Source organism: Pipistrellus hanaki (genome assembly GCF_964339955.1).
Source record: "Pipistrellus hanaki genome assembly, chromosome: 9".
Classification (NCBI taxonomy): domain Eukaryota; kingdom Metazoa; phylum Chordata; class Mammalia; order Chiroptera; family Vespertilionidae; genus Pipistrellus; species Pipistrellus hanaki.
This window is the reverse complement of record NC_140511.1, coordinates 80,545,674-80,561,477: the sequence shown is the minus strand read 5'-3', so window position 1 is coordinate 80,561,477 and position 15,804 is coordinate 80,545,674. Positions and strand designations below refer to the sequence as shown.

Here is a 15,804-nt window from a genome sequence, read left to right as displayed (position 1 = left end):
AGGAAGACAAAAAACCTCCTTCTGGGGGAGATCCAAAGCCAGTGAAGTCAACAAGCTTGTCCCTCTCCCCTGATCAGACACGCCCCCAGAGACCTTCCCCTTCCGCACACCCCTGGGGTGACCCCCCCAGGGTGACCCACACCTGGCAGACCCACTGGGCTGCCACTTTCTCCCCGCCCCCCCCCCACCTGCCAGGCCCCAGCCAGGCTCGCTGGGGCAGCTTCCAGAGGCGGCTCGGGGTCATGGAAGGCAGCCCCACGGCTCCCTCTCCAGGTCTTTGTGGGCCTGACCGCTTTCCGATGTGGTGACAACAGTGTCCCCACCCATCTCCCCCCACAAAGAGCCCCCCCAGGGCTGCTCTGCCTCTGCGTGCCTCTGGCCCTCCTCCTCTAGCCTGTCCCTAAACTTCCAGAGACACAAAGCCAGGAGTGGCAGAGCGGGATTCGAACCAGCATCTCACATGCCTGAGGCTGGGTCCTGGCCTCACATAGACACTCCACACACACACACACATACTGACACACACACACTCACTCCCACAGAGATACACACACATATACACTCACTCCCACAGAGATACACACACACACACACACACACTCACACACTCACCACCTCCGCAGCCGGCCGGGGCCCCTCCTCCGGGTGGGCGGGGATGGGGCGGGCCGTCCCACCTCCGGGAGGAAGTGCAGGACCGCGGCGGGACACCAGCCGCAGCCACCGTCCAGGCGAGCACAGCGATGGCCGAGCCGCCGCTCTACCCGGTGGCGGGCGCCGCGGGGCCGCAGGGCGAGGAGGACCGGCTGGGGCTCCCCGACGGGACGGAGGCCCCGGTGAGCGGGGCGCAGAGGGCGCGGGCCGGGCTCCTGGGTGTGTGTGTGTGTGTGTGAGTGTGTGAGTGTGTGTGTGAGTGTGTGTGCACATGTGTGTGCGTGTGTGTGCGTGTGAGTGTGTGTGTGTGTGAGTGTGTGTGTGTGAGTGTGTGTGTGTGTGAGTGTGTGTGTGTGAGTGTGTGTGTGTGGAGGGCAGCCCGGGAAGGGGCTGGGAGCCCCGTCCCTCCGTCCGGCCGTACTCCGAGCGCCCTGTGCCCGCAGCTGGACGAGCTGGTGGGCGCCTACCCCAACTACAACGAGGAGGAGGAGGAGCGCCGCTACTACCGCCGCAAGCGCCTGGGCGTGCTCACCAACGTGCTGGCCGCCAGCGCCGGCGGGCTGCTCACCTACGCCGTCTACCTGGGTGTGTGCCCTCCCGGCCCGGCCTGCCCCTGCCCCTGCCCCTGTCCCCCGACCTGCCCCTGCCCCCAGCCCCCAGCCCCCAGCACCTGCCCTGCCCCTGCCCTGCCCCTGCCCCCCGGCCCCCAGCACCTGCCCTGCCCCTGCCCTGCTCACCTACGCCGTCTACCTGGGTGTGTGCCCCTCCGGGCCCCGGGCCTGCCCCTGTCCCCCAGACCCAGCCCCCAGCACCTGCCCTGCCCCTGCCCCCAGCCCCCAGCCCCCAGCACCTGCCCTGCCCCTGCCCCCAGCCCCCAGCACCTGCCCCTGCCCCTGTCCCCCGACCTGCCCCTGCCCCTGCCCCTGTCCCCAGCCTCAGCACCTGCCCTGCCCACCTACGCCATCTACCTGGGTGCGCCCCCGGCCCGGCCTGCCCAGCCCTGCCCTTGCCCCTGGCCGCGGGGGGAGGGGGGGCGGGGCAATGGCCCTGACCCCCGGCTTCTCGGTGCCCACCCCCTGCCCCCCCTGCACCCCGTCTGGGAAAGAGAAACCTCTGGGTGGCCGGTCCCCGTTCCTCTTTCACTTCCAGCCCGCCGTCCTCCGGCTGCAGCTGCGAACCCTCCCCGCGTGGGGGCGGGGGCCCAGCCCGGGGACCTGGGGGCGGGGGGCCCAGCCCGGGGACCTGGGGGCGGGGGCCCAGCCCGGGGACCTGGGGGCGGGGGGCCCAGCCCGGGGACCTGGGGGCGGGGGCCCAGCCCGGGGACCTGGGGCGGGGGGACCGGGCAGTGTCTCCGGGCCCAGCCTGGGGGACGTGGGGGTCGGGGGCTGGGATCCCGGAGACCCGCGGAGCGAGGCGGGGGCTGAGGCGGGGATGAGGTCGCTGAGGCTGCACCGCTGGTGGGACGCTCGGCCGGCCTGGCTCCCCCTCCCCCCCCTCGTCCTCGGGGCCGCAGGGCGCAGGGCGCAGGGCGCGGGCCCGTGGGGAGGGTCCAGCCTGTGCGTGCTGTGCGCCCCCCAGGCCTCCTGCAGATGCAGCTGATCCTGCACTATGACGAGACCTACCGGGAGGTCAAGTACGGCAACATGGGGCTGCCCGACATCGACAGCAAGATGCTCATCGGCATCAACGTGACGCCCATCGCCGCGCTGCTCTACACGCCCGTGCTCATCAGGTGCGCGCTGCCCCCCAGAGGGCGTCACCCGCCCTGAGGGGGTCACCCCGACCCTGAGGGGGTCACCCCGACCCTGAGGGGGCCTCACCCGCCCTGAGGGGGTCACCCCGACCCTGAGGGGGCCTCACCCGCCCTGAGGGGGTCACCCCGACCCTGAGGGGGCCTCACCCGCCCTGAGGGGGTCACCCCGCCCTGAGGGGGCGTCACCCCGACTCTGAGGGGCGTCACCCGCCCTGAGGGGGTCACCCCGCCCTGAGGGGGTCACCCCGACCCTGAGGGGGCCTCACCCGCCCTGAGGGGGTCACCCCGCCCTGAGGGGGTCACCCCGCCCTGAGGGGGCGTCACCCGCCCTGAGGGGGTCACCCCGCCCTGAGGGGGTCACCCCGACCCTGAGGGGGCCTCACCCGCCCTGAGGGGGCGTCACCCCGACTCTGAGGGGGCGTCACCCTGACCCTGAGGGGCGTTACCCCGCCCTGAGGGGCGTCACCCCGACTCTGAGGGGGCGTCACCCGCCCTGAGGGGGTCACCCCACCCTGAGGGGGTCACCCCGCCCTGAGGGGGTCACCCCACCCTGAGGGGGTCACCCCGACCCTGAGGGGGTCACCCCGACCCTGAGGGCTTTGACCCCGACCCTGAGGGGGAGTCACCCCGACCCTGAGGGGCGTCACCCCGCCCTGAGGGGGTCACGCCGACCCTGAGGGGGCGTCACCCCGCCCTGAGGGGGCGCGGGGGCCCCGGGAGCTGGGAGGCAGGGAGACCCCTCTCCTCCCGAGGGGCGAGAGGAGGGGAAGCCCGGGTTTGGGGAGGAAACGGGAGCTTTGCCCAGGACACTGGGTTTCGCTCAGGCTCCTCCGCAGCGGGCCCGTGCCCTCCCCTGGGCACCCCCCGGGGCGGTCAGCGGCGGCGGGGGAGGGCCTTTCTCTCTCTGAAAGGCCTGCTGCAGACTGAGCCTGCAGGCCTCCGGCCCGGCCTCCGCCGCTGCAGAACCAACCCCTCCACAAACACGCTATCCAGTGGCGGCCCGCCTGCGCAGCCAGCCAGAGACCGGGCCAAACATGGGTTTCAGTTCCCTTCTCTTTAAAAAAAGAACCCTGAGCACACGGCACAGACCGTGTGAGAGTCATAACTGAAACCAGAAAAGGAAAACATCTCCCAGGCCCTCCAGAAAGCCGGCTGCCCTTGTGGTTCCACCTTTGTGCGTGCATGTATGAGTGTGTGTGCGTGTGCACGTGCATGTATGTGTGCGCGTGTGTGTGCGAGGATGACAGTCCAGGCCTTGTCCCCAGAGCATCAGTGAGCCACGTTCACTTCCTTGCTTTTTTCCCTCCAGCCTCCTTACTTTATTTTAAATGGATCTTTATTGTTGAAAGCACACAGATGCTCCTTTCTTTCTGTTGTTGTTTTTCCCCGTTGACTCCCTTCCCGCACTCGCCCCTCCCAGCTCCTCACCACACCGTGGTCTGTGTCCACGGGCTCTGCGTACAAGTTCCCGTTACTGTCTCTCCCCCACCGCCGCTCCCCCCGCCACCTTCCTCTGAGGCTCCTCAGCTTTCTTTCTTTTTCCCCTCACACGTCCCGGCCTGTCCCTCTCCCCAGGGGCACTGGTGGGCATCGTCTGTAGCTGTGGGTACCCAGCTGTGGCCCAGAGTTGTACCTTGCAGCACCCTCTCCTTTTAAAAAAATATTTTTTAATTGATTTCGGAAAGGAAGGGAGAGAGAGAGAAACATCAGTGATGACAGTCATCACTTGGCTGCCTCCTGCACGCCCCCTACGGGAGACCGAGCCCACAGCCCGGGCGTGTGCCCTGACCGGAATCAAACCGTGACCTCCTGGTTCACAGGCTGATGCTCAGCCCCTGAGCCACGCCGGTAGGGTGCCTTCTTGTTTTTTGCGCATTCACTATTGCTTTGTAGCTCTTTTCTTCATAAAATGAAAAAGAAAGAAAGCTTCCGGATCAGTTCCCACCAGGGCCCTTCCGAGGACACAGGCTTCTGAAAGGCCATGTGGCCCTTGAACCCCATCGCTGTGAAGCACAGCTGCCAGCTCGCCTCACGTCCTGTGTGCTGGGCTCTTTATGAATGCCGCCTCATTCCTCGCCGGCTGAGGTGGAAGCTCTGAGCTTAGACACGGAGGAGCCAAGAGACTGAGCCACTTGCCCGAGTCCCACAGGCAGCTCGGCAGACGGAAGGTTTTTTTTGTTTTGTTTTATTGATTTTTTACAGAGAGGAAGGGAGAGGGAGAGAGAGTTAGAAACACTGATGAGAGAGAAACATCCATCAGCTGCCTCCTGCACACCCCCTACCGGGGATGTGCCCACAACCAAGGTACATGCCCTTGACCGGAATCGAACCTGGGACCGTCCAGTCCGCAGGTGGACGCTCTATCCACTGAGCCAAACCGGTTTTGGCCAGACGGAAGGTTTCAACCTAGGCAGAGTGGCTCAAAACCCCCTCCCTGCTCCGTGCCCAGACCACCAGGCTGCTTCCCCACGGGCCGTGTGGACCGGGCCCTGTGATGGCACAGGGATCGGAAAGCCAGCGTCACTTCGCTCCGAGCTGCCTGGGAACCCAGAGAACTAAGAGCTCAAACCCTTAACAAACAAACCCGCGGTCCGGGCGCTGGTTTTCAGCCTGAACTGCCTCCGAGCCCGGGACAGGCCCTTATCTCCTGCCTGTCCAGCCCCTCTGAACACCGGGTTCGTCTTCCCAGGCCAGTGAGGAGGAGCGCCTGGCCGACCACAGGGCCCGCAGCGCAGGGCAGGGAGGAGGGACGCCGGGGGCTGGCCTGCTGCTGCCAGCACCGAGCCTCTTCCTGTCTCTTCCTGTTTCCGGGAGCCAGTCTGGTCCAGTCCCCCGACATGTGCTGGGCCCTGCGCCCCAGCACCCGCTGAGGAAAGGGGGTGCGTCAGCCCAGAACCCCAGGGGGGGCTGGACGTGCCCATGAGCCACGGAACCTGGCACCCTGCCCCTGCCTTGCCTCCTTCCATCCTGCCGTGGCCAGGGGCCGCCATGGTCTGGGCTCTGTGCCCACGACAGCCTGGAAAACGCATGTTTGGGTGCCTGGCTGACCTGAAGCCACTCAGCAAGTCCCTGCCTCTGAGTTTCTATCTTCCAGTCCTTCGTCCCAAGGCCGGGGTCTCTCCCGCCTCGCACAGCCTCGTGGGCTGAGAGCTGTGGGCACTCTGCTATCGGCCCTGGCAGTCCCGACAAGCCCGTGACACAGCCTCTCTCAACGCCCCCAGGTTTTTTGGCACCAAGTGGATGATGTTTCTGGGCGTGGGCATCTACGCCCTCTTTGTCTCCACCAACTACTGGGAGCGCTACTACACCCTGGTGCCCTCGGCCGTGGCGCTGGGCATGGCCATCGTGCCCCTCTGGGCCTCCATGGGCAACTACATCACCAGGTGAGCCTGGCGGGCGGCGGGGGGGGAGGGGGCGCTGGGGACCCGGCGGGGCCTCCGCTGCTTTGCCAACCTCGGCCAGAGCACCTGGGACTGGCCCCTCTGCCCTCCGGGCCTCAGTTTCCCCCTCCGTAAGCTGCAGGGGTGGCCAGCCCGGGCTCTGGGTGTGGGGCAGGAGATGTCCCGCAGAGGCGGGCTGGGGCCAGCCTCTCTCTGCGGTGCAGGATGGCCCAGAAGTACTACGAGTACGCCCACTACAAGGAGCGCGACGAGCAGGGCCCGCAGCAGCGCCCCCCGCGGGGCTCCCACGCGCCCTACCTCCTCGTCTTCCAGGCCATCTTCTACAGCTTCTTCCACGTGAGTGCCACCGGGGCCCGGGGCCTCCAGCCCCAGAACCCACACATGGGTCCCGGCCAGTCTGGCCAGCCTTCCAGTCCCCCAGTCTGCTTACCCCGAGTGCGTGAAACCTCCCCGGCTGTGCACAGTGCTGGCCGGGGCAGTCCTCTGGCCTTGGGCTGCCCCTCTACCGGCACCACCCCAGGGCTATGCCAGGACCCCCCAGATAACGCCTGTGCCCTCTGCCCACAGCTGAGCTTCGCCGGCGCCCAGCTGCCCATGATCTACTTCCTGAACCACTACCTGTACGACCTGAACCACACACTGAACAACGTGCACAGCTGCGGTCAGTGCTGGGAGGAGGGGTCCCCACACCCCCTCCTCTCCCCCTCCCCCTCCTCCTTCCCCTCGGAGAACACCGTGCACAGCTGCGGTCAGTGCTGGGGGAGGGGTCCCCCGCCCCCTCCCCTCCCCCTCCGAGTTGTCCTGCGGACCCTGGGCCTCCAGGGCAGAGGGTGCTCTCTCACGGGCTCAGGGCTGGACATGCGGGGTCCCAGGGCTCTGGTGGGCGAGGCACAGGCCCTGTTGGACAGCGTGTGTGTGTGTGTGTGTGTGTGTGTGTGTGTGTGTGTGTAATCTGACCGGCAGGGGGGAGGGTGTAGCAGGGAAGGTGCCTGGGGGAGGTGCCATCTGGGACCAGGCTGCCCATAGGGTCTCTCTTGGGGTCAAGTCCTACCCTCAAAGCTGGATCAGTGCACGGTGAATGTACAGATGTGGGGATGCACTGTGTCGGCCCCCAACCCAGCCTCTGTGCCATGGGGCGGGAAGGGGGATGGGCGGAAGGGGGATGGGCGGAAGGGGGATGGGCGGGAAGGGGGATGGGCGGGAAGGGGGATGGGCGGGAAGGGGGATGGGCGGAAGGGGGATGGGCGGGAAGGGGGATGGGCGGAAGGGGGATGGGGATGAGAAGGGGGATGGGCGGGAAGGGGGATGGGGATGAGAAGGGGGATGGGCGGGAAGGGGGATGGGGATGAGAAGGGGGATGGGCGGGAAGGGGGATGGGGATGAGAAGGGGGATGGGCGGGAAGGGGGATGGGCGGGAAGGGGGATGGGCGGGAAGGGGGATGGGCGGAAGGGGGATGGGCGGGAAGGGGGATGGGCAGGAAGGGGGATGGGCGGAAGGGGGATGGGCGGGAAGGGGGATGGGCGGAAGGGGGATGGGGCGGGAAGGGGGATGGGGATGAGAAGGGGGATGGGCGGGAAGGGGGATGGGCGGGAAGGGGGATGGGCGGGAAGGGGGATGGGCGGGAAGGGGGATGGGGCGGGGAAGGGGGATGGGCGGGAAGGGGGATGGGGATGAGAAGGGGGATGGGGCGGGAAGGGGGATGGGGATGAGAAGGGGGATGGGGCGGGAAGGGGGATGGGGCGGGAAGGGGGATGGGCGGGAAGGGGGATGGGCGGGAAGGGGGATGGGGATGAGAAGGGGGATGGACCGGGAAGGGGGATGGGCGGGAAGGGGGATGGGCGGGAAGGGGGATGGGCGGGAAGGGGGATGGGGATGAGAAGGGGGATGGGCGGGAAGGGGGATGGGGATGAGAAGGGGGATGGGCGGGAAGGGGGATGGGCGGGAAGGGGGATGGGCGGGAAGGGGGATGGGCGGGAAGGGGGATGGGCGGGAAGGGGGATGGGGCGGGAAGGGGGATGGGCGGGAAGGGGGATGGGGCGGGAAGGGGGATGGGGATGAGAAGGGGGATGGGCGGGAAGGGGGATGGGCGGGAAGGGGGATGGGGCGGGAAGGGGGATGGGCGGGAAGGGGGATGGGGCGGGAAGGGGGATGGGGATGAGAAGGGGGATGGGCGGGAAGGGGGATGGGGATGAGAAGGGGGATGGGCGGGAAGGGGGATGGGGATGAGAAGGGGGATGGGGATGAGAAGGGGGATGGGGCGGGAAGGGGGATGGGCGGGAAGGGGATGGGCGGGAAGGGGGATGGGCGGGAAGGGGGATGGGCGGGAAGGAGGATGGACCGGGAAGGGGGATGGGCGGGAAGGGGGATGGGCGGGAAGGGAGATGGAGGAAGGTGCTCCTTTCCGTGGAGTCTGTTCAGCCCTAGCGGCCCTCACATCCAAACGGCTCCCCAGGAACCCTGCCTCGGCACGCATTGCTCGGGCCTGTGCCCTCTCCCCCGCCCCCGCCCCCCGGCCTGGCTGCACGTGTGACTGAGCCCAGTGCCCCCTGCCGCCTCACCGCGCTCTCCCCGGCTCCGCAGGCACCAACAGCCAGGGCATCCTCACCGGCTTCAACAAGACGGTGCTCAAGACGCTGCCGCGCAGCCGGAACCTCATCGTGGTGGAGAGCGTGCTCATGGCCGTGGCCTTCGTGGCCATGCTGCTGGTGCGGCGGGGGCAGCGGAGTCCGGCCGGGGCGGGGAAAGGGGGCGGGCCGGGCGGGGGCCGGCTCCTGGGACGCGGTCTGAGTGGGGGGCCAGGCTGAGTCCCGGGGAGTCCCCCGCTGCGCCCTGGGGCGATGGCGCAGGAAGATGCCGGTGGGCTGGGGGTGGGGCTGGAGGGGACAGGCTCTGTCTGGGGTGGAGGTGGAGTCCGGACTGGAGGGGGCTGGCCTGACCTGGGCTGGGGGTGGACAGTGTGGCTCCTGAGGGCAGATGGAGGCGTGGGGGCGTGGCTGGTGTGAGCTTGGGCTGGGACACGGGGCGGAGGCCTGTGGTGGGTCTAGGGGCGGGGCCTTGTGCAGAGGGGCGGGGCGTCTCTGGGGGTGGGGCCTTTGCCAAGGGGCGGGGCGTATCCCTAGGGGCGGAGCCTTGTACAGAGGGGCGGGGCGTCTCTGGGGGCGGGGCCTCGTGCCGAGGGGGCGGGGCGTATGTCTGGGGGCGGGGCGGCTATGGGGCGGGGCCTCGTGCCGAGGGGCGGGGCGTACATCTGGGGACGGGCCGGGCCTGGCTGCCCCTCACGGCGGTCCGGCCGCAGGTGCTGGGCCTGTGCGGGGCCGCCTACCGGCCCACGGAGGAGATCGACCTGCGCAGCGTGGGCTGGGGCAACATCTTCCAGCTGCCCTTCAAGCACGTGCGCGACTTCCGCCTGCGCCACCTCGTGCCCTTCTTCGTGTACAGCGGCTTCGAGGTGCTGTTCGCCTGCACGGGGCTCGCGCTGGTAGGTGCAGCCCGGGGTGGCGGTGACCGTCTGTGCGGCTCCGTCTGAGCCGCAGATAAACGACGACGGAGCTGTGTGTGTACAAACGTGTCCCATATCCCCCCTGCCCCTCCTTCCTTCCCCTCAGTCTGGGACATATGTTTCCTCTGAAGGGAGGGGGTTCGCTCCCGGGGGGACATGGCTGAGCAGGATAACACCCATCAGGCGTTGGTTCCTGGTGGGGTGCGGCCTTGGTGCCGGGAACAATGTCCAGCATTTCTCTGCTCCCTCTCCCCCGCCCCCGCCCTTCCCAGGAGCCTGAGCCTCGGAGGGAGTCCGCCCCCAGGTGCCCAGGGGGCAGGGTGGGGCCTCCTGTGGGGAGGGCCAGAGCCTCACACGTCCCCCTCCTCCCCAGGGCTACGGCGTGTGCTCCGTGGGCCTGGAGCGCCTGGCCTACCTCCTCGTGGCCTACGGCCTGGGCGCCTCCGCCGCCTCCATCCTGGGCCTGCTGGGGCTGTGGCTGCCCCGCCAGGTGCCCCTGCTGTCGGGGGCCGGCCTGCACCTGCTGCTCACGCTCGGCCTCTTCTTCTGGGCCCCCAAACCGCGGGTCCTGCAGCACGTCTGGACCCTCTACCTCGCAGCCGTCCTCTGGGGCGTGGGCAGCGGCCTCAACAAGACCGGACTCTCCAGTGAGTGTCGCCAGGGGCACGGACGGCTGGGCAGGTGGGGGTACAGACACCCCAGGGCCAGACGTGGGGTCCCGCAGACACAGGGAGGTCTGTCGTGGGCCTGCATACCTGGCAGGGGTGGCTGTGGGTCCTGTGGCCTCACAGGGGTGGTCAGTCCCGTGGCCATCGGAGGGACAGGCGGGGGTCCTGTGCCATGGACATCGGTGGGCACCCAGGCGGGCATGGGGCCTGTGACGCTGCGGGCTCGGTGTGACGTCTGTGGCTACGGGGTAGGTGTGGGCTCTGCGGAAAGCTCGGAAGGACGGGGAGGAACACTGGGGGCGCTCTGCTTTCTGCCAGGGCAGAGCCCACGTGGCACAGTTTCCACGACCCGGGAGCAGGTTCCGTGTCTGTCTCAGGAGCACGGGAAGGGCAGTGGCCCCGGGCACACCCAGGGGCAGAAGGAGGCGCGGCCTCACAGAGGCCCTGGGGCCGGGTGACGCCCAGAGCTGGTCTGCAGCGTCCAGGCCCCAAGCTGGCTGCCGGGGCCGGGGCCGCGGGGCCCTGTGGGTGGACAGGAGGCCGTGGTCAGCGTCCGGCGCTGTGAGGATCTCTGCCCTCCGTGGGCAGATGCCAGGGACACGCAGGGGTACCCACAGCTCAGCCATCGGGGTCCTCCCCCTCGGCATCTGTTCTGTTTTGAACCTCGTCCCGGGGGGGCGGCATGGTGAGGTCATGCTGCTGCAGGCGGGCAGGGCTGCTCAGGTGACCCCAGCGCTTACCGCCAGAGAGAGAGGGAGAGAGAGACAGAGAGAGAGACAGAGAGAGAGACAGAGAGAGAGACAGAGAGAGAGGGAGAGAGAGAGAGAGAGAGAGAGAGGGAGAGAGAGAGAGAGAGAGAGAGACAGAGAGAGAGGGAGAGAGAGAGAGGGAGAGAGTCAGAGTCGGGGGAGCCCGCGCCCTGGACCCCCTGCTCGTGGCTGTTGCTCAGGGGCAGCCAGCTCTGGGCAGCATCTGGCCGGGGCACCTTGGACCCATGTGATGGCCGGAGTGGCCTGGTCCCGAGCTCCTCTTCCCAGCTCTGCTTCCTGCCCCCTCTGTGGGCCCGGACTCCATGCCCCTCACAGCAGCCCCTGGGGCACAGGCCCGCAGGGCCACGGCGGCTCCCTGTCCCCCGGCGGGGAGGGTGTGCTCTGCCAGGCCGGGCGGCACTCGCAGTAAAGCCTCGCAGTGACACGTCCGCCTGGGCTCGCTCTCCGGGCGGGAAGAGGCCCGGGAGCTGCCTTCTCTGAGTCGCCCCCGGGGCCGGCATTGGGACCCACACCTCTGTGCCCGCTGCCTCCCTGTGCCGGCCGAGGTGCGGTCTGAGGCCCTGGCTCTGTCCGCGCTCCGGCCACCCCGGCGGGTCCTTAGGGAAACAGGCTCAGTCCCCGGCGCCAGGCTTCATCTGTGGCCAGCTCATCGCTGAGCCAGGGGCGGGGGAGAAACAGCCCCCGGGCCTGGCTCTGAGCAGCCGCGGCCGCAAAGGGCGCAGTTTGGGATTGGCACCAACGTTTCCACTTTTCAAGTCCCCGTGCCCCAGAGCGAGGCCCGCCTGCATCCCACCGGTCTCCTCTCTGAGCTCAGCTGCCCGGGCGGGGCAGTAACCGGCGTGTCCACCAGGGGGCAGGCCGGGACCGGTCACAGCTTTGCAGGGTGGCCTGGGACCTGCAGTGGGGGGATGGCAGTGGGAGGGCGACCAGGACGCTGGGCCCTGGTGACACCCCCTCCTGCACCACCCGCCGCAGCGCTGCTGGGGATCCTGTACGAGGACAAAGAGCGGCAGGACTTCATCTTCACCATCTACCACTGGTGGCAGGCTGTGGCCATCTTCGTGGTGTACCTGGGCGCCGGCCTGCCCATGAAGGTGAGGGGGGCCTCTGGGGCATTAGGCTCCCCCACCCCCAGCTCCCTCTGAGTGCCCCCCCGGCCTCGTAGCCCCGGAGGGCACCCCAAACCCAGCCTTCACTCGCAGCCTCGCCTCCTGGGCCTCAGCGTGCCCCTCTCCGAGCTTTGCCTGGGGACGTCCCAGCCGCCCTAACCCTAATACCCAACCCTAACCCTAACCCCTAACCCTAACCCTAACCCTAACCCTAACCCTAACCCTAACCCTAACCCTAACCCTAACCCTAACCCTAACCCTAACCCTAACCCCTAACCCTAACCCTAACCCCTAACTCTAACCCTAACCCCTAACCCTAACCCTAATCCCCAACCCTAACCCTAACCCCTAACTCTAACCCTAACCCCTAACCCTAACCCTAATCCCCAACCCTAACCCTAACCCCTAACCCTAACCCTAACACCTAACCCTAACCCTAACCCCTAACCCTAACCCTAACCCCTAACCCTAACCCCTAACCCTAACCCTAACCCCTAACCCTAACCCTAACCCCTAACCCTAACACTAACCCCCAACCCTAACCCTAACCCTAACCCCAACCCTAACCCCAACCCCTAACTCTAACCCTAACACTAACCCCCAACCCTAACCCTAACCCCTAACTCTAACCCTAACCCCAACCCCTAACTCTAACCCTAACCCTAACCCTAACCCCTAACCCTAACCCTAACCCCTAACCCTAACCCTAACCCCTAACCCTAACCCTAACCCCTAACCCTAACCCTAACCCCTAACCTAGGGGTGTCGAACTCAATCAGAGAAGGGGCCAAAATCTAAAATCCAGCCTAAATCGCGGGCCGAATGGTTTACTGAACAGTCATAAACTGACAATGTCATAAACTGACAGCGGAGTGCAGTGATGACAGCGCGGTGCAGGCCACATTGCAAGGCCTGGCGGGCCTAACCCTAACCCCTAACCCTAACCCTAACCCCTAACTCTAACCCTAACCCTAACCCCTAACCCTAACCCTAACCCCTAACCCTAACCCTAACCCCTAACTCTAACCCTAACCCCTAACTCTAACACTAACCCCTAACCGTAACCCCTAACCCTAACCCCAACCCCAACCCTAACCCTAACCCTAACCCTAACCCCAACCCCAACCCTAACCCTAACCCCAACCCTAACCCTAACCCTAACCCTAACCCCAACCCTAACCCTAGCCCCAACCCTAACCCCAACCCTAACCCTAACCCCAACCCTAACCCTAACCCCTAACCCCAACCCTAACCCCAACCCTAACCCTAACCCCAACCCTAACCCTAACCCTAACCCCAACCCCAACCCTAACCCTAACCCCAACCCTAACCCTAACCCTAACCCCAACCCTAACCCTAACCCCAACCCTAACCCTAACCCTAACCCCAACCCCAACCCTAACCCTAACCCTAACCCCTAACCCCAACCCTAACCCTAACCCCAACCCCAACCCCAACCCTAACCCTAACCCTAACCCCAACCCTAACCCCAACCCTAACCCTAACCCCAACCCTAACCCTAACCTGTGCCCGGTGTCCGGCCCGAGAGGGATGCGGGAGGTGGGTCTCCCTCTCTGGCCACGGGGAGCGGGTGACCACGCTCTGCTCTCACTCCCCGGTGGGCGGTGTAGCAGGTCCCTCCTGACCAGTATTTTAAAAAATATATATTTTATTGATTTCTCACAGAGAGGAAGGGAGAGGGATAAAGAGTTAGAAACGTCGATGAGAGAGAAACATAGATCAGCTGCCTCCTGCACGCCCCCCACTGGGGATGTGCCCGCAACCAAGGCACATGCCCTTGACCAGAATCGAACCCGGGACTCCTCAGTCCGCAGGCTGATGCTCTATCCACTGAGCCACACTGGCTACGGCCTGGCCAGTATTTAAAAAGGAAACAGAATAGGACGTAGCGGGAGTGTGTGTGCAGGGACTGGGTTGTGGGGCAGGATTCTCTCACAGGGGTGACGGTGGGAACCTGCTTCCTGCTGAGAAGCGTAACTTAGGGTCCCGCGTGTAAGGGACAGGGAGGGACCTCAGCCCGGTAAAGGGGGGGCCAGGCTGTGCCCCCATCTCAGCCTCTCCCGTCCCCTGTGCGGGCGGAGCAGGCGGAGCCCGGCCGCCGGAGGGGCTGGGAGGCGGTGGGTGGGCCTGGGGGGGCGGGGATGGGCCTGGGGAGGGCGGGGATGAGCCTGGGGGGCCGGGGATGGGCCTGGGGGGGACGGGACCCTAAAACCGCGCCCCCCCAGGCCAAGCTGGCGGTGCTGCTGCTGACGCTGGCGGCCGCCGTGCTGTCCTACCTGGCGATGGAGCGGAAGCTGCGGCGCGGCGTGGCCCCGCGCCAGCCCCGCATCCCGCGGCCGCAGCACAAGGTGCGCGGCTACCGCTACCTGGAGGAGGACAACTCGGACGAGAGCGACGGCGAGGCCGGGGGCGCGGGCGCCGAGGAGGAGCCGCCGCCCGCCGGGCCCCCGGAGCCCGCCGCCGGCCGCCGGGCCTGCCCCTTCGAGCAGGCGCAGGAGGGCGACGGGCCCGGGGGGCGGTGAGGGCCGCTCCGGCTGCGTCTGGGGCCCCGATGGCTGCGCTGCCTGCGGGAGGGACCCAGCCCCGCCCCCCGGACCGGGACCCCGCCCCCCGGACCGGGACCCCGCCCCCCGGGAGGGACCCAGCCCCGCCCCCCGGACCGGGACCCCCGGAGGGGCCGCTCTGCACGGCCCCCTCCAGGCCGCCCCAGCCCCGGCCCCAGAGCGGGGTGGGTCCCCTCGCCGCCCCCGCCCCCCGGCCGCCCCGCTCCCCGCTGCAGGCCTGGCGGAGCTTGTCATAAGCTTTGCACATCCCATCCCTGTGGCCACCAAGAGGCACGACTTTTTCTACAAAATAAACAATAAAGAGTTTTTGTACCGTCCGGACCGGAAGTCTCAGGCTGTGGAGGAGGGTAGAGCTCCCAGGGTGTGAGCGGCTGACCCGGTTTCTGGGCACCGAGGTCAGAGGCCCTGACTTCCCCCAGGTGGGGAGGTCCCCCGGCCCCGCCCACCAAGCTGCCAAGGCCCCGCCCACCAGATTACACAGGCTCCGCCCACCAGACTGCACAGGCCCCGCCCACCTGGCCCGTGCGCGCTGCCCCGCGGCCCCACATCTCATCCCTGCCCCCCATGCCCGTCCCCCTCTGGCCCCTCTGCCCTGCCCCTCGCCCCACGGCCCCACATACCCCAGTGAGGGCTGCGCCCTGGAGTCCTTCACCACGCCTTTGCCCTCTGCGCCCGACATTCTGCTTCCAGATGAGCGGCCCCTGCCCCTGCCCCTCTCACACGGCTCTGCCAGCTGCTGGTCCTCCTCGAAGGCGCTGGCCACACGGGACTCCCTCCGCCCGCTGCGCCCGCACCTGTCAGTGGAGCGGCCCCTGGGCAACCTGACAGCTCTGCTGGGCCAGTCCGGCTGCCGACCGTCCACACGCCCACACTTCCAGTAGGGGATGTGCAAGAGGCAGCTGGTCGATGTTTCTCTCTCATCGACATTTCTAGCTCTCTATATCTCTCCCTTCCTCTCTGTAAAAAATCAATAAAATATTTAAAAAAAAAAAAAAAAAAAGAATTGGCTTTACTACCATGCAATGGTCTGGAGTCACTCATTTGGATTCATTCCCATAAGATTGATAAGAACCGCCCTCTTCCTTCAACTCAGAGTGTCCGATCACACTTGCTGGTCTGTGGGGTGCCTAGAACAGGTGCAGCCTCTCTGGACACAACATCCAGGCCTCACGCAGCCGACCTGGGACAGGTAAAGTACACATAATATACACGGAGCGGCCAGATGACGATGATCTCTGAACGCAGAATCATCTGGCCACTCTGTCTATCCTATAGAATAAAAGGCTAATATGCAGATTGTCCCCTCAACCAGGAATTCGACCAGCAGGCAGGCCAGCCAACCGCCCATGTCCCCTCCCCCTGGTCAG

At 66.8% G+C, this 15,804-nt stretch overlaps 1 protein-coding gene across 1 annotated transcript; it reads left to right on the top strand.

Annotated features, from left to right (window-relative positions):
- Positions 1-676: 676 nt before the first annotated feature.
- UNC93B1 (unc-93 homolog B1, TLR signaling regulator) lies at positions 677-14,531 on the top strand. Its single transcript, XM_084893763.1, has 11 exons — positions 677-833; positions 1,095-1,236; positions 2,230-2,383; positions 5,626-5,787; positions 6,009-6,141; positions 6,373-6,466; positions 8,387-8,511; positions 9,102-9,284; positions 9,679-9,952; positions 11,719-11,837; positions 14,099-14,531. The coding sequence occupies exons 1-11, from the start codon at positions 741-743 to the stop codon at positions 14,393-14,395; spliced, it is 1,776 nt and encodes a 591-aa protein (XP_084749889.1). The 5' UTR covers positions 677-740; the 3' UTR covers positions 14,396-14,531.
- Positions 14,532-15,804: the final 1,273 nt, after the last annotated feature.

Bases quoted from the DNA above. Each gene is read 5' to 3' on its own strand.
- UNC93B1 (XM_084893763.1), top strand. From the start codon at position 741: ATGGCCGAGCCGCCGCTCTACCCGGTGGCGGGCGCCGCGGGGCCGCAG. The intron at 2,384-5,625 runs GTGCGCGCTGCC...CAACGCCCCCAG, and splicing joins TACACGCCCGTGCTCATCAG to GTTTTTTGGCACCAAGTGGA. The intron at 9,285-9,678 runs GTAGGTGCAGCC...CCTCCTCCCCAG, and splicing joins CCTGCACGGGGCTCGCGCTG to GGCTACGGCGTGTGCTCCGT.